At 43.9% G+C, this 22,552-nt stretch overlaps 1 protein-coding gene across 1 annotated transcript in view; it reads right to left on the reverse strand.

Moving 5' to 3' along the window:
* NPTX2 (neuronal pentraxin 2) overlaps positions 1-22,273 on the reverse strand; it is a 34,460-nt gene extending 12,187 nt beyond the window's left edge. Inside the window, 7 exon segments of the mRNA XM_030212029.1 lie at positions 4,342-4,403; positions 4,406-4,541; positions 4,543-4,586; positions 17,954-18,144; positions 18,146-18,168; positions 21,685-21,803; positions 21,806-22,273. Coding sequence (XP_030067889.1) covers positions 4,342-4,403; positions 4,406-4,541; positions 4,543-4,586; positions 17,954-18,144; positions 18,146-18,168; positions 21,685-21,803; positions 21,806-22,148 — 918 coding nt within the window. The 5' untranslated portion in view covers positions 22,149-22,273.
* Positions 22,274-22,552: the final 279 nt, after the last annotated feature.

The following is a 22,552-nucleotide window of genomic DNA, read 5'->3' on the forward strand; positions in this document are numbered from 1 at the left end:
CAGCTTGAGCCTGGGACAAGTAGCCAAAAATGGTTGCCTACTCTTTAATTAGCACACACCCACCTCATCTAAATCACTTATGTAGACTTACTTCATAGAAGCTTATCAGTAAAAGGAAATGAGAAAAACATGTATAGTTGATAAAGATATGTATTTATAATGTCACGTGCTTTGTTCAATAAAGGTTAAGAAACCCTGGTGCAGGTCAGCATGCAGCTTGCCTTGACTCTACTTCTTAAAGATCAGCAGTGGAGATTAAAAATAGTCATTCCCATGACAGTTAAGGCTTCAGGTTTTGCATAACTAGGAGGCTTGATTCTCTATCACATCTAGAATACCATGATCTACCATTTGTAAACTGAAGGATATAGAAAAAAAAACCTCTAAAGGTGGGGAGTAGGGGGGAGTAATTTTATAAGAAGGAACCAGTTTTCAGGGGTCTATTTTAAGTCAATTTTATAAAGACAAGTAGGTGCTTTCTTTTCTTTATAAAATACATTGTAGGTACGGATATTTATTCCTGTCCGGGAGCACACCTATAATTTTTTAAGTTTATAGTTTTATTACATTTACTATACTGTTCCCTAGATGGGGAGCAGAGCATAGTGGTGTACAAATCAATTAAAAACATATAAAATCAGAAAAAGAAAAAAGGAACTACAATTTTAATAGGATAGTAAAAATCAATCAGACAACAATAAAGGAAAGACTAAGAGGCAGGAAGACAGACATAAAAAAGAAAAGAAAATCTAACTGTCGCTGGGGAACCCTAATTTAAGACCCTAGCTGAAGGAATCAGAAAACAACCAGGTATGTGCATACTGTAGATTAATTAGTGTAAGATATCCATCAATTTTGTGCTATTCTGAAATCTGTACTTGTGGCAAAGAAAAAAAAAACAGTTTTAAATTCTGCAATTAAGTACGTTTCAACTTTCCACCCCTACGCAACCAATCATTGGCAGGACATTTTTACACAAATGTTTAATAGCACGTGAAACTGAACCACTTAAGTAGTACGGCATGTCTCTTAGCAACATTATTTCTTTACTCCCTGGGATTTAAGTGTTTACGAGATAAGTGCATGAAGAAGAAACTGCATCCAACAGCTCTGGTACTGCTTTTGCCGTCTTTAAAATTGTCAAATCCAAAGTTAAAATACACTTTGAAAATCACACTCTGCTAGCTAAGCAGAAAATCTTGGAAATATACCTCCAGGAAAAAATGCGTGGAGGGGCATAATCGAACGGAAACGCCTATCTCCATGGGCGTTTATCTCTGAGAACGGGTCTGTGAAGGGGCAGGCCAAACCGTATTTTTGAAAAAAATGGACGTTTTTGAGCTGGGCGTTTTTTTTTTTTTTAGCGATAATGGAAACTAAAAACGCCCAGCTCAAAAACGTCCTAATCCGAGCCATTTGGTCGTGGGAGGGGCCATGATTCGTAGTACACTCGCCCCTCCTGATATGTCAGGACACCAACTGGGCACCCTAGGTCAGTGCAGTGGACTTCAGACAACGCTCCCACATGCATAGCTCCCTTACCACGGGTGCTGAGCACCCAACCCCCCTCCCCCAAAACCCACTACCCACAAATGTACAACACTACCATAGCTCTTAGGGGTGAAGGGGGCACCTACATGTGGGTACAGTGGGTTTTGGAGGCCTCCCATTTACCAGCACAAGTGTTGCAGGTGGGGGGGGATGGGCCTTGGTCCACCTGGCTGAAGTGCACTACGGTACCCACTAAAAGTGCTCCAGGGACCTGCATACACACAGGCCTCTAGGACTGGTTGCTGCTATATAACATTGGCACACCAGTTGACACCTGAAGACTAATCTCTCCGAAAACGTCCTTTATTGGAATAACCACCTTTACTCACAGTTAACTGCAGATCAGAGGTTGTGCCCCACTGGCAACGAGTCTCCCTGGTACTGAGATGAGCAGTAGGTCAGAGCTGGCAGAATGCTGTACAATGCCCTCTTTCAGCCACATTCAAGGTAAGAACTAAGTTCTGTAACGTGGCTAACATAGGAAAGGGAACTAAAACTGGCTTACAAAAATAGCCACTACCACATGGATTACAACAGGAAACACAACAGGGCACACTCTGACCCAGTAGGCAGGGGGAAAAGCACCATGGGAGAAGAGCCTACCAACTACCAACATCGTGAGACTGTAACACAAGCTAATGAAATCACGGAGCCCAATACCCTACACCCACCACAATGCAATGCTGATGTGACCCTGTACTGCACCAGAGAGCCACATCTGACCCAGGGAAAGGCTGTGAGAGGATCGAACACATTCTGCTGTCATGGAGATGGGTATGGCATTTGAGGCTGGCATAGAGGCTGGAAAAAAAGTTTTTAAAGTGGGGTTTTTTTGGTGGGAGGGGGTTAGTGACCACTGTGGGAGTCCGGGGAGGTCATCCCCGATTCCCTCCAGTGGTCATCTGGGCATTTGGAGCACTTTTTTGGGACTTGTTTGTGAAAAAAAAAAGGGTCCAAAAAAAGTGACCCTAAATCGCGGTAAAGCGCCTTTTTTTTTTTTTTTCAATTATCAGCTAAAGACGCCCATCTCTCCTCGGCTGATAACCACGCCCCAGTTCCGCCTCCAACACGCCCCCATCAACTTTATTCATTTCCGCGACGGAGTGCAGTTGGAAACGCCCAAAATTGGCTTTCCATTATACCGATTTGGGCGCCTTTGCGAGACGTCTATCTCCCGATTTAGGTCGCACTATAGGCGTTTTTCTCTTTCGAAAATAAGCTGGATATTTTAACACATAGAAATTCTATGGTACTTGTAGTTCCATCCAACCAAATATACCGGTTAGTGGTGAACAAAAACTGATAGAAGCAGCCAGTTTTGCATTTCCCTTTGAATTCAGAAAAGCATTTGTGCAGTTGATTTATTCTGATGTTTTAAACATGATTATTTGCAAATCATGAGCCCAAAAATAATGTCTTCAAGTAGGGCGAGCACATGTTCAGTTTATCACAAGGATCATGATATGCAGACCACACAAGTCTCTCCTTCTGATCTGCCACTACAAGATCTCAAAAGCACATTGACGTCACTGGATCTTTTCACGTTAGGCTAATAAAAGATATCGCAACCTGCAAGACATTCATTTCTCTCCAAATAGGCAGTTCTACATATTTCCCTAAAACAACAACAACAAAAACCCCCCACAAAAGTCCAATGGAGAACAGAGCAAGAGTGGAAATGACCAGACGGATGTTCAGGGGATAATTTCTCCAAGTCCTTTATCGTCAGATAGAATATACCAAAACAAACAGCATGTGGTGTTTGACAGTGGACCCTACACGGGCCATGTTTCAGCTAAGAAGTCTTCATCAGGGGTCCTATATCACACTACCTAACATCAGACTGAAAAGTTAGGCTGATGCAACAATGCACGTTATGAAAACCTCCAGCAATAAGAACAGCAATTTGTACGAAATGATGAACGTGCACGAAGTCCTTATTGCTGGAGATTTTAAGCCACAACTCTGCAGGTTTTTCATAACGTGTCGTTGCATCAGCTTAACCTTTTGGTCTGATATTATGCAGCGTGATATATGACCCCTGAAGAAGGCTTGTTAGCCGAAACGTGACCCGTGTTGGGTCCGCTGTTCGTTAAACATCGCACCCTACATATTTCCCTGACATTCTGATGCTGATAAAGTCTGTTAACTAATGGTTAAAAAGACTAGGTCTTTTCAGCTTGGAGAAGAGACGGCTGAGGGGAGACACGATAGAGGTATATAAAATATTGAGTGGAGTGGAACAAGTGGATGTGAAGCGTCTGTTCACGCTTTCCAAAAATACTAGGACTAGGGGGCACGCGATGAAACTACAGCGTAGTAAATGTAAAACAAATCGGAGAACATTTTTCTTCACCCAACGCGTAATTAAACTCTGGAATTTGTTGCCGGAGAACGTGGTGAAGGCAGTTAGCTTGGCAGAGTTTAAAAAGGGGTTAGACGGTTTCCTAAAGGACAAGTCCATAGACCACTACTAAATGGACTTGGGAAAAATCCACAATTCCAGGAATAACATGTGTATAATGTTTGTATGTTTGGGAAGCTCGCCAGGTGCCCTTAGCCAGGATTGGCCGCTGTCGTGGACAGGATGCTGGGCTCGATGGACCTTTGGTCTTTTCCCAGTGTGGCATTACTTATGTAAAATTTCAGAGTTACTCTGAATGTGTTATCTGGGCACCAAAGGACAAAAATGCCTTTTCAAAAGCCAAGCTCTTTCTATCTAACTAAACCTTTCACATAAAGATCATTTTCACAACTGCATGCAATGAAAAGAATAAAAGTTGACCTCACCTTGTCATTAACAAGTAATTCAATTGGGTTGTTACCCCATTCTATCAGCACGATTTCATTGCCTGGCCTGCAACGGCATAGGAGAATGGTGTTCCAATTCCAGGGGACGCGCTCGACTTCAGCCACATGCAAATGGTAAAGGCGTACAGTTCAGGAAGACTTTTCTTGATCCTTCCATACAAGTAATTGGTACGAAGCGGGTAATGACACTTTGAAATCTTCAGGTGACTTAAATGCACCTCCGCCTAAGATGATAATGGAAAAGGCAATGACGATTAACTTTTCACTTTTCTTCAGAACGAATGGATCATTTTAAAAGGGGACTGCAACGCTTAAAGATCAACAAATGTGAACTTACATCACTCCTCCACATACATTCAGAACTGTCTTATAATATCTGCTTGTTATATTACTATCATGTTTTATCATTATCTGTTACCCAAGACTCTTCTGTAACACTAAAATGTCTATTTTATAATATATTTCCACCATTCATGATGTATTGTAAGCCACATTGAGCCTGCAAAGAGGTGGGAAAATGTGGGCTACAAATGCATAAATAAATAAAATAAAGAAAGATTAAAAAAAAAAATTTAAATCTGTGTGCCAACACTACTTGCTTAATGAAATATCAACATCTCTATATATAAAAGGCAACACCAAAGTTCTATGAAGCCTCCAGCCGGAAGTGTGAAGGGGGAGAGATATCTGGTTTCCCCATGAGTGTCTGCCCCGCCCTCGCTCTCTAACACAAACAGTGAAGGAAAACAGCAAAGCAGGAAATCAAATCGCGCTCTCTGTAACAGTGAAGGACTCAGAGGGGGGAGGGGAGAGAGGGCAGGGACACACACACTCCCACATGCACACAGAAGAAAACCTTGCTAGCCCCCCCCCTCCCCGTTTCATTTGCATCAGAAACGGGGCTTTTTTACTAGTATTAAAATATTTACAGAACAATAACAGGTAGACAGGACCAGATTAACACCATAATGAGCAAACATACATTTGTGGGCTTCTAAAAAGGACCCCGATTTACTTGTTCTATCTTTCCCTGCTCCTCCCCCCCCAGGATCGTCCCTTCAACCGCCACACTTCAACTCTTCAGAAGTAGCGTAAGAGAAATTTGCATGCAAATTGCTCTGGGTATAGCAGCACAATTTGTGAGTGAGCAAGGAAGGGCCGCTGAGAGACTGAGCCAGGCCTCCGCCCCCCCCCCCCCCCCCCGATCGTCGCCACTGCTCCCCCCTCCCCGGATCACCGCCGCCACAACTACAATGCAAATACCTTGGCTGGCAGGGATCCCCAGGCCCCACCAGCGAAAGAGGTCTTCCTCCAGCGCTGCTCTTCACTCTACCCATTGCCTGCCCCTGCGACTGCTTTTTTTCTCTCAGCGCATACTCGGTTTCAAAACCGAGCATGTGCGGCCTGAGAGGAAAAGCAGCCGCTTGGCAAGCAATGGGCAGAGTGAAGAGCAGCGCTGGAGGAAGATTCTGCGGTGTATGCTTCTCCGGGTCCTCCCCAGCCTGCAAGGGGGGGGGGGCCCCGGCGGCAGAGTTCTCTCTCTCCTGCTCCTGTTGGGACACGATCACCCGGGTCCCGTCAGCGGCAGGAAAGAGAGAGACCCCGGCGCCGGGCCCCTCTTGGAGGCTCGGGCCCGGGGGATTCTGCCCCCACCCCCACCCCTCCTCTTGGAGGCCCTGGAGCAAGGGAACTTGTAAGCACTTGCTTTGAATGGAGTGGGCCGACAACCAAGGAAGCTGAGCAAGTCATTTGCACCCTCCACTGACAATACAAAGTATTGCCAAGGATGGACTGCCCCAAAGAGTGAAATTTACAAGCTAGGTAGCTGAGGTATAAGTTTAGAAAGCTGTAAATGTTGAAAAGACTTTGCAACGGGAAGAAGTAAAAGAAAACGGAATTTGCCCAGGTATCGAAACACTTAGCTGGGTAAAATTCCCCAGATGAAAACTTCCTTTCACTTAACATGAACAGAGAGACATTGATTCTAATGGATTTCTCAATTCCAGCTCTAATTTTCAAAGGCAAACTACTTATCTGTCACTATCCCCACCAGACAAAGACACAGAACACACCATGCTCCCTCACTCTTTGGGTGAATTGACTATCTCTCTCTTGCTTTCACTCTCTTGCCCTCTTTAAACCACACACATACTAGCAAATGCATATCTTTACTCTTCAGCAGTGCCAATACAGAAGTAACAGGTGCCCTATAACAACCTTCAGCCTTGTGACCCTCCCAGAATTTTAGCGGAGATTGGGTGGCAGAGCCGGTGGGGGGGGGGGGGGGGCAGGGCAGACTTCTACGGTCTGGACCGTGAGGATGGCAGATACTAATCAAGGTCAGGTATACACAAAAGGTAGCACATATGAGTTTATCTTGTTAGGCAGGCTGGATGGACCGTGCAGGTCTCTCTCTGCCATCATCTACTATGTTACTATGTAATTAACTTTAAGGCCCTTAGATCCCCCCACCCCCCATCCCCAAGATCTTGATAATTAGGCTGAACAATCACGATCTGAACGCTTTTTCTCTCCCAGAACAATCTTATAAAAATTCGTATCTGGATATCACGCTTTTAAATATTCAACTTGTTCTGCAAATATATACATAAGGGATATCCAAAAACCATTTAAAAGGGTAAATAGAGTCTTTGAAAATTCTTCCTGCAGGTAAACTAGGTGCTAATCATGGCCAGGACCTGTTGCTTTGCTTTGACTGCAGCTATTCTGTACTCTCTCCCCCCCCCCCCCCCGGGAAGCTGCTGTCCTAGGCAATTGCCTAGTCAGCCTAATGGTTGGGCCAGCCCTGCTATTCAGACATACACATGCACTCACATATTTTCTATCACTCTTCACAAACACATTCTCTTTCTCCCTGTGCTGTGCTGCTGTTCAAGTGCTTATTCAGTCAGTATCTGTTCTGTGCAAGGTTCTTTCTTTACTGCCAGCTCTTTTCCTGGGCCTGCAGCATGCCTCTGAATATTTTCCCCCACCCTCTTCCATTCCTCTCTTCTCAGTAAATTCCCTCAGGATATCCACCCACTGGCTCCAAGGACAGTCCAAAGCCCCCTACAAGCTCAGTCCCAGGGGCGTAGCCAGACTTCGGTGGGAGGGGGGTCCAGAGCCTGATGTGAGGAGGCACATTTTAGCCCACTAGGTGCCGCCTAGCCCCCCCCACCACCCCACCCCCCCCCCCCTCCCCCCCCCCCCCCCCTGCGTTGCCACCGCCACTCCCCCATCCCTTTTTGACCCCCCCTCCTGCCGCCGACCCGCCACCGACACGGCACCTTTGCTGGCCAGGGGGTCCCCAACCCCCGCCAGTCGACGTCCCCTTTCAGCGTCCGGTCTATGAGTCTGGCCACGTTGCTGACTTGGAGTTCTGTTTCTGAGGTGAGTCCTTGAAGTCCTGATTCCAGATCAGTTGGATCCGTTGCCAAGTTAACCCTGCTGATTCGTTGAATCCAGTTCGGAGTCTTGACGTCGCAGCACCGTTGTACGCGCGTACACGGCTGCTGCGACGTCAGACTCCGAACTGGATTCAACGAATCAGCCCTGCAGCGTTCACTTGCAGCATGGCCACGGAGGAAGTCGGAGGAAGACGAAATATGAAGACTTGGGTCGAACCTCGGCTGGCGGGGGTTGGGGCCCCCCGCCAGCAAAGGTAAGCAGCGGGGGAGGGTTGACGGCGGGGGGGGGGGTCAGGGAGGCAAAAATGTGCCCCCTCTCTCTGGCTCTGCCCCCCCCCTACCGCCGGATTCCAGATACGCCCCTGGTATCGATCTTCCAAGAACAGGAAGTCAGATCAACCAACAGGAAACCGATCACACTGGTGAGCCAAGTGGTCCTTATCTGCAAGGATGATTTACCAATAGGCTCCTAACCAGCAGGAAACAGACCCGCAACACAGATCGGCTCCTCTCCAACCCAGGCAGCATGATACATCAGCAGGGAGCAGGTGACCAGCACCTCCGCCCCAGTGCCCTCCCCACCAACGCTGTCCCATCCGCCGCTGCCACCACCACTACACGATGGCTCCTGTATCCAAAATCCCCAGCACTTTTACTTGCAAAAGAAAAAAAAAAAAAAAAGTTACCTCTACTGCTTTCATACTATACATGCAGCTTGTCTGCATGTATGAAAGTCGTCTGTTGCATGCGCAAGCAGCCAGCGCTTAACAATTGGCTGCTCTACGCATGCTCAGCTGACCGACTGGCTTTCCCCCCTATCGTATGCAAATGAGCCTGTCGCAAAAGCAGCAGGCAGTTCATTTGCATGCAATGCGCTTTGGGAATCCCTCTGTCTTTCCAAATCGGTCATTTTTACCAAGGTGGAAAAACAGACAGATACTTTACGAGGATCTTTCTGCATCTTGGCCTCAGACAAGGAGGGAGGATTAGAGAGCTAAACAGGTCTAACACTGAAAACTGTCCAGATAAGTTAGCCATCCTTCTGTCTTCCAAAATCTGTTCAGCCCTGAAAAAGGTTGCCAAACCTGGCCTTCTAACCTGAACATAATCTGACGAGATCTCCGCCTAAACATTTTGGGGTCAATATTCAAAAGGGTTTAACTAGCACCACCCACATTCTCCCCCCCCCCCCCCCCCATGCGCTACGGAATGAATTAAATAAATGGCGCTGAAAGTTCGCACCGCAAAGCTTGAACACTAAGCGTCATTTATAAAGGAAGCACACTCTTTAGCATTCGTGTGGATCCTAAGCATCACTTTTGGATGCTACACTTATGCTTACTAAAAGCAGGTGTAAATGCTGGCACCCAATTTAGGCGTGGTTCAGGTGAATTCTGTAATCCATGTGCCACCTTTTGTAATACCTCCGATATGCCCCTGACCATGCTCCCTTCTCAGATACACATGATCAAAGTTATGCATCGTGCTTTAAAGAATAGCACACAGTGCAATGCACACACACATTTTTTAAGACTGCCAATTATCATTAATTGGTAATTAGAACCTAATTATTCATGTTTCCATGTTTGTTACTCAGTTTATTTGTGTGCGTATCTCTGATGTGTGCAAAAAACTTGGCCGCGATATATAAAATTCAGGGATAAGTATATTGCATGTATCATTTATAGACTACCGCTGTGCATGCAGTTTCACTTATGCACACAAGTGTACGCTTAGGGAGGGATCAGTGGCGCTAGCAAGGGCAGGGCGGTGGGGGCGGTCCGCCCTGGGTGCACGCAAGCGTGTCGGCTGGTTCCCTGCTCCTTCTGCCCCGGAAAAGGCTTACTTCCTGTTCCGGGGCAGAGGGAGCCAGCGGAGCCGACAGCCTGCGCGGTCTGCTCTCTGCAGTAAGAATGCACCGGATGGTGGGGGGGGGGTGCACAGTGGCAATCTTCCCGGGTGGCCAGCAGACCTAGGAACACCACTGGGAGGGATTTCTATATATGGCACCTAAAAAAAAAACTGCGTGGAAATCACTGCCGACTAAATGTATTCTATAAACGTGTGACTATATTTAGGCGTGGTATATAGAATATGCCTTAGTTGATTATATCTCAGTGCCTAAAACTAATGCGCCTTCATTTACACCCAATGAAAATGTGGGCGTAAATCCTGGCACATAGATTTGACACACTGGGCCATATTCTATAACTTCACATTTAAATTTTAGAACCCCATGAAAACATCCATTTCCCCACTCATACCCACGCCTCTTCTCTGCCTGCACTTGTTTAGGCGCACTGCATTACAAAATGTGCTTAGTGACTTGTGCGCGTAATTCTAATTATTGCCCAATTAGTGCTCATTATTGCTTGTCTAAGAGCTGTTATCAATGCTGATTAGCTTGTTAAGCCAATTAAGTTATGCACGTTGTTATAGAATATGCTTGGATTTCAGCGCAGATCTCTAGGCTGTGCTATATAGCATCTGGGGGGGGGGTTAACCTGCAAAAGTGCAAGTGTTCTATCATATAAACACACAAATGGCACTTAAATTTAGGCACCGATGTGCCAATGCTCCTAACTCTTGTGCTATATGGCACAGCGCTCGATCCATACCGCGGGAACAGCGTCAAACTTAGTCCCCCATTGCTCAACACTAATGGATACAAATACATGTGCACTGTGAGGCTGAAAGTAAGGGAAGGAACGTGCCTGGACATGCGCAGAAGGTTTTGCAGTAAGTGCAGCTCTTGTGCGCATGCCCGGGTAAACCAGGACGTAAAGAACGTATCAGCACCGTTCTTCTGCGCCTTTAATAGAAGCTTTTTTTTTTCATTTGAAAGGCTTATATTTAAGTGCGGAAAACAGGTGCCAATGTGTGTTCACTTTCATAAGTACATAACATAAGTACATAAGTATTGCCAAACTGGGACAGACCAAAGGTCCATCAAGCCCAGCATCCTGTTTCTAACAGTGGCCAATCCAGATCAAGTACCTGGCAAGATCCCCCCAAAAAATACAATGCATTTTATGCTGCTTATTCTAGAAATATAACAACAAAGAATGAATAATGGCTAAACTTAGTCCAACAAAAATTTGTAAAAACACACAACAAAAACTGGACAAAGTTCACGTATTGCAATAGGACCATAAACGGCTAGGGAGGTTATCTCATAACGTCAGAAGTATCCGTGTGTGCCAACTGTTGTTCTGGCTCACCGGTCTGTATGTATTTGTAATCATTGAACACCTCCAGCCAACCAATGGTACCCGCTAGTACTCATATGTGAAAAAAATTGCCTATATATTGTTCATTAATTTCAGGAAAAAGGCACAACAATGTCCGTGGGTACCATTGTTCAAAAATTCAAAAATTAAACATTATTGCAATTAATAAGCAAGTAATGCACAAAATCAACTTAAGTAAATGAGCAAGTAATGCACAAAATCAACTTAGCTTGTAAGCTCCCAGCGCTGTCTAATAACTTCAACGGCTGGAGCTCATCGGGTTTCAGTTTAGGTTAGTGAAACCTCTTTAGGCAACTCCGGTAATCTGATAAGCCCGACAGGACCCTGTTTCGCGGTCTCTTGCTTTGTCAAGGGCATATAGGTCTAGAGAACGGAGAACAAATAGTTAGTATTAAAAATAACATGAATAACGCTTACTTGTTAAGTAAACCCAGCGTTAGGACTCACAGCAGCCTGAGTTGTTGTCGGTAAATCGCCAATCCAAGATGGCGACCGCGTTGTAATTATAAGCTTATTAAGCTCCGCCTCTTAAGGTCACGTCATAGTCAGCTGTTCGTAACAGTCAGTAAATTAAAAGAAACAGTTCCAATGGAGAAAGGTGTTCAAGCCCTGAGGCGCCACTGTATTCAGGCGAAAAATCCATTGGGTTTCTTTTTGTAACAAGAGTCTATTAATGTTACCTCCACGGGCATTAGGCACAATACAATCAATCACCATACATCGTAGGGATTCAATCGTATGTTGGTTTGCAACACAATGTTGGACAAGCGGAGCTCCAATCATACGGGCAGAAATTCTGGATCTGTGTTCAACCATTCTCGCGTTCAAAGATCTGTTAGATTTACCAATATAGATCTTATCACATGGGCATTTGATATAGTAGATGATATGGGTAGTACGACAGGTCGTGTGGTGTTTAAGTTGAACTGTCTGGCCATTGTGGTAAAAACTGGCTGTCTCGATGGTCATGGGGCATGTTTTGCATCCACTTCTATTACATTTTGTGTGGCTCCCATGCATATTAAGCCCAGTAGTTGCAAGGACTGGTAAATCAGCTGGACTTAGGATTTCACTACCCATATCATCTACTATATCAAATGCCCATGTGATAAGATCATATTGGTAAATCTAACAGATCTTTGAACGCGAGAATGGTTGAACACAGATCCAGAATTTCTGCCGTATGATTGGAGCTCCGCTTGTCCAACATTGTGTTGCAAACCAACATACGATTGAATCCCTACGATGTATGGTGATTGATTGTATTGTGCCTAATGCCCGTGGAGGTAACATTAATAGACTCCTGTTACAAAAAGAAACCCAATGGATTTTTCGCCTGAATACAGTGGCGCCTCAGGGCTTGAACACCTTTCTCCATTGGAACTGTTTCTTTTAATTTACTGACTGTTACGAACAGCTGACTATGACGTGACCTTAAGAGGCGGAGCCTAATAAGCTTATAATTACAACGCGGTCGCCATCTTGGATTGGCGATTTACCGACAACAACTCAGGCTGCTGTGAGTCCTAACGCTGGGTTTACTTAACAAGTAAGCGTTATTCATGTTATTTTTAATACTAACTATTTGTTCTCCGTTCTCTAGACCTATATGCCCTTGACAAAGCAAGAGACCGCGAAACAGGGTCCTGTCGGGCTTATCAGATTACCGGAGTTGCCTAAAGAGGTTTCACTAACCTAAACTGAAACCCGATGAGCTCCAGCCGTTGAAGTTATTAGACAGCGCTGGGAGCTTACAAGCTAAGTTGATTTTGTGCATTACTTGCTCATTTACTTAAGTTGATTTTGTGCATTACTTGCTTATTAATTGCAATAATGTTTAATTTTTGAATTTTGAACAATGGTACCCACGGACATTGTTGTGCCTTTTTCCTGAAATTAATGAACAATATATAGGCAATTTTTTCACATATGAGTACTAGCGGGTACCATTGGTTGGCTGGAGGTGTTCAATGATTACAAATACATACAGACCGGTGAGCCAGAACAACAGTTGGCACACACGGATACTTCTGACGTTATGAGATAACCTCCCTAGCCGTTTATGGTCCTATTGCAATACGTGAACTTTGTCCAGTTTTTGTTGTGTATTCTAGAAATAAGCAGTGGATTTTCCCCAAGTCGTTTTAATAATGGTCTATGGATTTTTCCTTTAGGAAGCCATCCAAACCTTTTTTAAACCCCGCTAAGCTAACTGCTTTTACTACATGCTCTGGCAACGAATTCCAGAATTTAATTACATGTTGAGTGAAGAAAAATTTTCTCCAACTTGGTTTACATTTACTAACTTTGTAGCTTCGTCGCGTGCCTCCTAGTCCTAGTATTTTTGGAAAGAGCAAAACAAGCGATTCATGTCTACCCGTTCCACTCCACACATTATTTATAGACCTCCTCTATCATATCTCCCCTCAGCTGTCCTGTCTCCAAGCTGAAGAGCCCTAGCCACTTCAGCCTTTTCTCATGTGCTCAGACCCACACACGTTTGCTTTATACTCCCAGCAGCTAGAGGCTTCTACAGGCTTCCTTCCACTTCTGAAATAAACTAAAACTGGCAGATTTTAAGCTGAAAAAAAATTAGAAATCCTCTCGTCAAACAACCCATAGCCGTATCTGAGCTGGCATTACGTTTCCAGTGGTAAGGGCAGGGTTTGTTTGTGTGCTATTGTCTGAGCATTGGGAGGGAATAGCAAATGATCTCATTGTCAGACCTCCCTGTTCCCTTCATTATGTTTTGCCCCCCTCTCAACTCACCCCTGTTATATTCCACTGTTCTATCCCCTAAGAATATCCTGAATTTACTCTGTCTTATATAATTCTTCACAATGTAACCCATAATTGTACTGCAACAAATTGCACTTCCATCTTTTACAATGTATTGTAAGCCACACTGAGCCCGCAAATAGGTGGGAAAATGTAGGAAACAAATGCAAATAAATAAAAAAATTTACATCCATTTGACTACATTTAAATACAATTTGTGCCAATTTAATGGAGGGCCCTTGTTTCCTATGCTGCAGCCCTCTGAGCCAATGTTACTCCGATTTTAAGAAAGGTTCCAGAGGAGATCCGGGAAATTATAGACCGGTGAGTCTGACGTCAGTGCCGGGCAAGATGGTGGAGGCTATTAAGAATAAAATTGCAGAGCATATACAAAAACATGGACTGATGAGACAAAGTCAGCACGGATTTAGTGAAGGGAAGTCTTGCCTCACCAATCTAATGCATTTTTTGAGGGGGTAAGCAAACATGTGGACAATGGGGAGCCGGTTGATATTGTATATCTGGATTTTCAGAAGGCGTTTGACAAAGTGCCGCACGAAAGACTCCTGAAGAAATTGCAGAGTCATGGAATCGGAGGTAGGGTATTATTATGGATTAAGAACTGGTTGAAAGATAGGAAGCAGAGAGTAGGATTGCGTGGCCAGTATTCTCAGTGGAGGAGGGTAGTTAGTGGGGTCCCGCAGGGGTCTGTGCTGGGTCCGTTGCTTTTTAATGTATTATAAATGACCTAGAGATGGGAATAACTAGTGAGGTAATTAAATTCGCCGATGACACAAAATTATTCAGGGTCGTCAAGTCACAGGAGGAATGTGAACGATTACAGGAGGACCTTGCGAGACTGGGAGAATGGGCGTGCAAGTGGCAGATGAAGTTCAATGTTGACAAGTGCAAAGTGATGCATGTGGGTAAGAGGAACCCGAATTATAGCTACGTCTTGCAAGGTTCCGCGTTAGGAGTTACGGATCAAGAAAGGGATCTGGGTGTCGTCGTCGATGATACGCTGAAACCTTCTGCTCAGTGTGCTGCTGCGGCTAGGAAAGCGAATAGAATGTTGGGTGTTATTAAGAAGGGTATGGAGTCCAGGTGTGCGGATGTTATAATGCCGTTGTATCGCTCCATGGTGCGACCGCACCTGGAGTATTGTGTTCAGTACTGGTCTCCGTATCTCAAAAAAGATATAGTAGAATTGGAAAAGGTACAGCGAAGGGCGACGAAAATGATAGTGGGGATGGGACGACTTTCCTACGAAGAGAGGCTGAGAAGGCTAGGGCTTTTCAGCTTGGAGAAGAGACGGCTGAGGGGAGATATGATAGAAGTGTATAAAATAATGAGTGGAATGGATCGGGTGGATGTGAAGCGACTGTTCACGCTATCCAAAAATACTAGGACTAGAGGGCATGAGTTGAAGCTACAGTGTGGTAAATTTAAAACGAATCTGAGAAAATTTTTCTTCACCCAACGTGTAATTAGACTCTGGAATTCATTGCCGGAGAACGTGGTACGGGCGGTTAGCTTGACGGAGTTTAAAAAGGGGTTAGATAGATTCCTAAAGGACAAGTCCATAGACCGCTATTAAATGGACTGGAAAAATTCCTCATTTTTAGGTATAACTTGTCTGGAATGTTTTTACGTTTGGGGAGCGTGCCAGGTGCCCTTGACCTGGATTGGCCACTGTCGGTGACAGGATGCTGGGCTAGATGGACCTTTGGTCTTTCCCAGTATGGCACTACTTATGTTCTTATGTACTTATGAGCATTCTGTGCAGATTAACGCCAGCGCTGGTCCAGCACTAATCAGCTCTAGCACCGGTGTTGCGTTCTGAGCATCGGCCCACAAATTGCATAATGAGGGGTTATGTATGCATACATACATTTTATAAAATTAATGCATACATCACAGCCGCCCTGCTCTGCCCAAGCCTGCACCTCCGGGAACGTCTACACACTTAATAGGCAAAATCTTGCAGTCCATCTACTTTTCACACTGCGTAACAACCCTGTTCCACAAGCAAACATGCTTTGCACGTAGAAATTGCTTTATAAATTTACCCCCCCCCCCCCCAAGTACGTGGTCAAATCTAGTTGTGATTGGAGCATGACAATCTCTACCAGCCACACTGAAGAGCTCAGCCATGTTACCTCACCTTTAACGTGGTACTGAAGAGATGGCGTGGGTGGAATTACAAATTTCAATTCACATCTTTCACATTAATTCCTATTCTTAAGAACATTCCATTTATAACTTATCTTATTTTTGTGTAGCTTTGGTTCACCCTAGGACAGCAGTACCTGATTAGAATTGTTAAGGCATGGCTGTGATCTCTTAAGTGAGCACAGGGTAACTGCTTTGATTACCTACAAATACAAAATACTTAGGGAAGTGTGAACAGAGAACAATGACTTTGCTGGACTGTGCTGGGAGGAGCATTTGAATGTATCACAATTGATGTAGTATGATTTCATTTCATTTAGTTTTGTTTTTTTTATGAGCTAGAAGGGTATTGCTTTTCATTTGATTACTGGGGTGGGAGATTTTCTGCACAAAGCTGGAAGAAGAAAGGCAATACAGCAAGGGTTATGTTAGTCAGCCCAAGCTGTGATATTGGTATCGTACACAGCAGTTATAAGGACATGCAGGGAATTTTTATTTTTTTATTTATTTTATTGCATTTGTATCCCACATTATCCCACCTCTTTGCAGGCTCAATGTGGCTTACAATTCTTCACCTAGGAAAATGTTTATAGAAGTGAAACCAATTCAATGCATTGGATACTAATTAACACCACAAAAATACATTCATTTAGAACTTTAGAAACACAGAAGAGCAAAACCCCAAGAAACGGGACTGTATGTAATTCATTTGTAATGTATTTAATTTCTGCCTTTCAGACAGCACTCCGGAGTTTAGATAGCTCAGATTTCTGGCTTATGAGACTGTCACTGGAATGCTTTTATGATTCACTTATATATTCTGATATATTTGTCAACATTTGCTTATTTCTGACCTGAAGAAGGAGGGTTACCTTCGAAAGCGTAATCAAAATGTAAGGGGGTCTTTTACTAAGCGGTGGTAAGCCCAACACAGGCTTACCGCTCGCTAAACCGGAAGTACCGCTAGGCCAATGCAGCAGCCTGGCACTAGTTCCCAACCTCAGTGGGCGCCATTTCCGGCGCTACAAAAATATTTTTGCAGCACCGGTGTTTACCCGGGCAGTAATCTTGCAGTGCTGCACTCTGCCTGGTTACTGCAAGAGCCCTTACCGCCACCTCAATGGGTGGTGGTAAGTGCTCCCCCCCCCCCCCCTGAAATGGCCGTGCGGCAAATGCTTCACTTGCCACATGGCCATTTTTTTAAAAAAATCATTTTACCTGCTGCAGTAAAAGGGGGATTCAGCACATGTGAAAAATACACACTGATGCCAGTGCTGGTCCCCTTTTGCTGCAGCTTAGTTTAAAAAAAAAAAAAAAAGACCCCATATTAAGTTAGTCCAATAGAAAAAAAGGTATCATCTTAGTTTCTTTTCTATGTTTTGTTTTAATTTCTATTTTATTTGCTTATGAGAGAAATAATTTAAGGCCTTGCTTTCTAAAGGGTTTGTACACAGGGTAGAATAAAATAATCCATTAAACTGCAGAAGTCTATACTTGAAAATATTTTTTTAAATAAAAATATAGAAGTAAACAAATGACTCTTTAAAACTGAAAATATTGGGCTAGCCCTGTGGCTCGGTGACAAGTGATATGGTGGGGGCGGGGGAGGGGGGATATGGGTTTGGTTCCTGAGCTAGGTCTCTGCTCCTGGGTTGGCCGAAGCTGGAGAGATGCTATATTGGTAGTATTCACAGCCCCCTTGAGGAGACTCAGCCATTGCACAACACTGCCACCTAGTGGCTGGATGCAGGGTCCACATTAGCTGAGTTTCAAAGGGGGCTGAGGATTCTTACAGTGATAGATAGGAGGGTGATAACATATTAAATAGAAGAAAAAGAATCCCAATTAGTTGCAGATAAAAACTCATGGTGCTATAACCCAAGAGAAGCCAGTTCCAACTGAACTAGAAGCTCAACAGAGCGGGGGGAACCTAGCCAGCTAAAAAGAAAATAGATTATTATCAGTCATTTCTCATGTTGTTACCTTTCTCTAGTTCAGAAACTCTTTCTAGAAGAGCATTTAATGCAACCTCTGTCCTGTGTCGATGAGCTGCAGTCTCATTATGAAGAGATGATTTCTCATTTTCAAGTTCAGCAACTTTTGTCAGAAGCTGACGCTCTAACTCCACCAGCCTCTTATGAAGCATATCTCGGAGATCCTGAGGCAGCGCTGCAAGACGCATTGTTTCGAAGTTGATGCTTGAAGGGAAATAAAAACAACGATCTCATTCTTGTTTTATAGTCACAGATTGCAAAATGTAGAAAATTTCACACAGAGGAATGGCTTGAAATAACAAGAAAAAAAAAGGAGAAAAATTCCCTATGAAAGAACTGAAACAAAATGACACACTAGGGGAAAATGTTGAATATTTTTCCTTGAAATCAGAAAGCTTGAGACATATTCTGCACTAGGTTTGTGGTACTCTACTGAGTGCTTCTTTCGTTAATTTTCCAACCCAATTTTTCTCCTATGAAACAGCATCCAATTGTGACCTACTGGACCAGATTTCCAACCACACTGACCTTCTGAATTTAGATTGTCAGTGGAACAGGTGGATGTGAAGCGTCTGTTCACGCTTTCCAAAAATACTAGGACTAGGGGGCATGCGATGAAACTACAGTGTAGTAAATTTAAAACAAATCGGAGAAAATTTTTCTTCACCCAACGTGTAATTAAACTCTGGAATTCGTTGCCGGAGAACGTGGTGAAGGCGGTTAGCTTGGCAGAGTTTTAAAAGGGGTTAGACGGTTTCCTAAAGGACAAGTCCATAAACCACTACTAAATGGACTTGGGAAAAATTCACAATTCCAGGAATAACAGGTATAGAATGTTTGTACTGGGAAGCTTGCCAGGTGGCCTGGATTGGCCGCTGTTGGGGACAGGATGCTGGGCTCGATGGACCCTTGGTCTTTTCCCAGTGTTGCATTACTTATGTACTTATGCATCTTCAACAGTTTTACAAAAACTTCAAGGTGAAGTCTAGCAGTCCTTTGTAGCAAAGCTCATGCACACAGAAACATAGGTATAAAATAAAGGTGTCAGTAAGAATGAAGCTGAAGGAATGAAACACTGGCTACAATGTTCCCTAAAAGCTAGTCTTAACATACTGAGGTCAGTTCTCAAACTCATTTACCCATGTAGGTTGATGTGGTTGAGAGCTGCCCTCCTCCAACCATCTAAACATGTGAAGGCTTCCAGATCATTGGTACTTTTAGCAGAGTTAAATACAGGCATTCTGTAGGGGGAGGGAGGACAGAGGAAAGCAGGGCATTTTGACCCTACTGATTTGACTCTAGCCCTGCCAATCTGACCAGAGAATTTGACCCCTCATTTAAAATCAATTTAATAAAAGAATACATTTTTACATTTAAATTATATTTTTACATTGAATTAAAACAGACCTGCATTAGGCCACTAGGACAAAGCAGGGGTTTAAAAAAAGGTTTAGGTAAAAGCAGTTACCTTCGCAGGGTTTAAAAAAAAGGATATACCCAGTATGCCTGAATGTAATTCACCTTGAGCTACTATTTGAAAAAGGTGTGAGCAAAATCCAAACAAATAAATAAATATTTTCCTAAAAGAAAAGTCCATAAGCCATTATTAAGATGGACTTGGGAAAATCCGCTGCTTATTTCTAGGATAAGCAGCATGAAGTGTATTGTACTGTTCTGGGATCTTGCCAGGTAGCTGTGACCTGGATTGGCCACTGTTGGAAACAGGATGCTGAGTTAACGGACCTTCGGTCTGTCCAGGTATGGCAATGCTTATGTCCTTAGGACGTTATCTGCAATTCTATGGAGCTATTCCAAATTCATGCAATTGTTACAATCTCTGATCAATCACAGAAGTCTGGTCAGTCTGGAGAATATTTCTCTCTTTTTCTAGGGGTTCAGGGCCAATTATAAATGCTTCATACTCTTCATCTCTGCGTACATAAAGAACTATACATATACATAAAAAGCCATTTTGAAAACCTTTGTATTGAAAGCGAACAGCACTGCCGCAGAGTGAAAGGATACTAGGGGGTGTTCTAGGGCATACTGTTCTTTTCGCTACCCTTAGAACCCCCTAGTACCACTCTGCAACAGTGCTGTTCGCTTTCAATACAAAGGTTTTCAAAATGGCTTTTTATACTGCCTTCTGTGGTTGTAATCAAAGTGCTTTACATATTATATACAAGTACTTTTTGTACCTGGGGCAACGGAGGGTTAAGCGACTTGCTGAGATTCACAAGGAGCTGCAGTGGGAATGAACCTGGTTCTCAGGCCACTGCACGAACCATTTTCTACTGTACTCAGACAGAGGGCTTTTAGGTCAGGGAAGAAACCATACACATACATTTAGCCAGGTAAGGGAAGGGGGGAGATATCAGGGAGAACGAGGCTCATAGAGTTTGACCCTGTTATTTACCCCAAGCAACAAGCCCATTCTCCCCCATCCGTCCCCGATCCTGGCGCGGATGCGGAGAACAGACCCCACTATCTCCTGTTGCATAAAGAAAACCCCTTGGAAATGTTACATTCTCCATGGAGTACACATTTCCATTCTTGTTGTCTTATCCCTCTCTTTTGCCCAAACAGAATAATATAAAAAAGGGGAAGTAAATGGATTTACTATCAATTCTATTAATAATTTCTTGTTAACGGTTCCTTATGTATTTCTATCTCCAGGATCGTATTGGATTTCTCTTGATGTTGTGGGCTAAAGCCTATTCGTGTTTTCTTTTATTACCCTGTTGTAATAATGCCTTATTTTTGAATTGTTAATGTGGTATAAGGCTATGCTGTACAAGTCTATATCTTTAGTATATATATATTTTTTTTAAAATTATAGATAGATAGATAGATAGATAGATAGATAGATAGATAGATAGATAGATAGATAGATAGATAGATAATCCAAAAGAGGTGTTCATAAGTCCCCTCAGATACTGTGTCTCTACTTTATATTCATTCCTTTTGAAATCTGGTCCTTCCAGTCTGTGCTGTACCTCACTAATAGCTATTTTCAAGAAACAACTGGCAAAATAAAATAAAGTCAGAATAATATAGCTATTAACTTCGTAGGAAGCACGTGATGATTCGTTCTAACTTTAAATCCAGTAGGAATGGGTTATATGTTATTCTATTGCTCCATAACGTTGAATACTTCTTTTAGGGTAACACTCTCCCCTACCCCCTATATATCTCTGTTCAGTAACAATTGGGCTTTAAGAAAGTGGCTGCCAGGAATGGACTCGTCCCAGATTTTCAGTCACCGAGGTCAGCGGCTGCCAGTGCATCCAAACCAGGGACCTTCTGAATACCAATGTGGTTTGTTGTTGCACCTTAAAACATTTAAGGGTGTAGTTATCAACAAGGGTTACCGTTAAGACCTGTTATTTTACCCCTAATTAGGGTTAGCAATAAAACACCACCTCTTAACATAGCCCGCTGTCGATACTCCCCCCCCCCCCCTTAATACACACAAATTATCTAACACATAAAATCAGTTTGCATTCGCGTAAAAAAAAAAAGTTGTAGCATGCTTAACAATTTTTAATTAAGCAGTGTTTGAAACAAACTGGGACAAAAATGGCAAATCGAAAAAGGACCAAGAATCCAGAAACGAACTGAAATTTTTTTCACCTATATATTCTTAATTTGGTGTAGCCCAGCCAGATTTAAGTCGTACCCGTTATTATTTTCTCCAAACTACTATACAACTCAACATACCTCTAAATTTTCTAGTCTGTCCTTCAGGGTTTGCATGGTACGACTCAACTGATCAATGACCTGACCAGGATCTCGGGGCAAGTCTCCCATGGTGTCTTTGCCGGTCGGTTGCCCATATCTTTCCTCCAGGAGCCCGGGCTGTGCTTGCCATCCGGCCCGGAGCTTTCCACCACACTTTCGCACCTTGAGAGCTTGTTGGTCAGTTCCCTGATGGTTTCCTTCTGGTTGCCGATGGTCTCCTTCTGCTGTAAAATGGTCTCTCGTAGCTGCATGACGGTGGCCCGAAGCTCCTCTTCTGGGGACCCAAAGTTCTGCATGGGTATGGGGGGCAGGGGGCAGCTGGGGTTGGCATCCATTGGGATGGAAGTGCAGACGAAGCGGCTCACCGGCCCCCCCTGGTTCCCCGACACCCTGTTCCCCCCAAAGGTCAGCATGCAAAGAATCCCAGCTACTAGGACAAGCATAACGGCTGCAGCGATGGTAGACGCTCGGCTCAGGGCGACGATTAAACTCGGCTTATCTCAAAGCAGAAAAAACCGAGCTCACGTGGAACAAGATGATGCGGGCAAGTGATCAAAGCACAGCCGGAAGAAATAGAGAGGGGGGGGGGGGAGAAGTTTCCTAGTAGCCTGGATGCTCCTTTTCACAAGCCAAAACAATGAAGCAAAACCCGGAGTTAGATTTGTACAAGAGCCCAAATGTACAACAGGAAAAAAAAAATTAAAAGACAGGAATTTCCAACAAGAGCCCTGGAAAATGCACTTTCAAATGAAAGATCTGCGCGAGTCAGATTAGGAGGAAACAGCAGTCCTGCCCCCAGCTTTGTTACTTGCCTCTCAGCTGCTGAACCGTGCTAAGCACTTTGCTT

The sequence above is a fragment of the Microcaecilia unicolor genome, chromosome 8, assembly GCF_901765095.1.
Source record: "Microcaecilia unicolor chromosome 8, aMicUni1.1, whole genome shotgun sequence".
Classification (NCBI taxonomy): domain Eukaryota; kingdom Metazoa; phylum Chordata; class Amphibia; order Gymnophiona; family Siphonopidae; genus Microcaecilia; species Microcaecilia unicolor.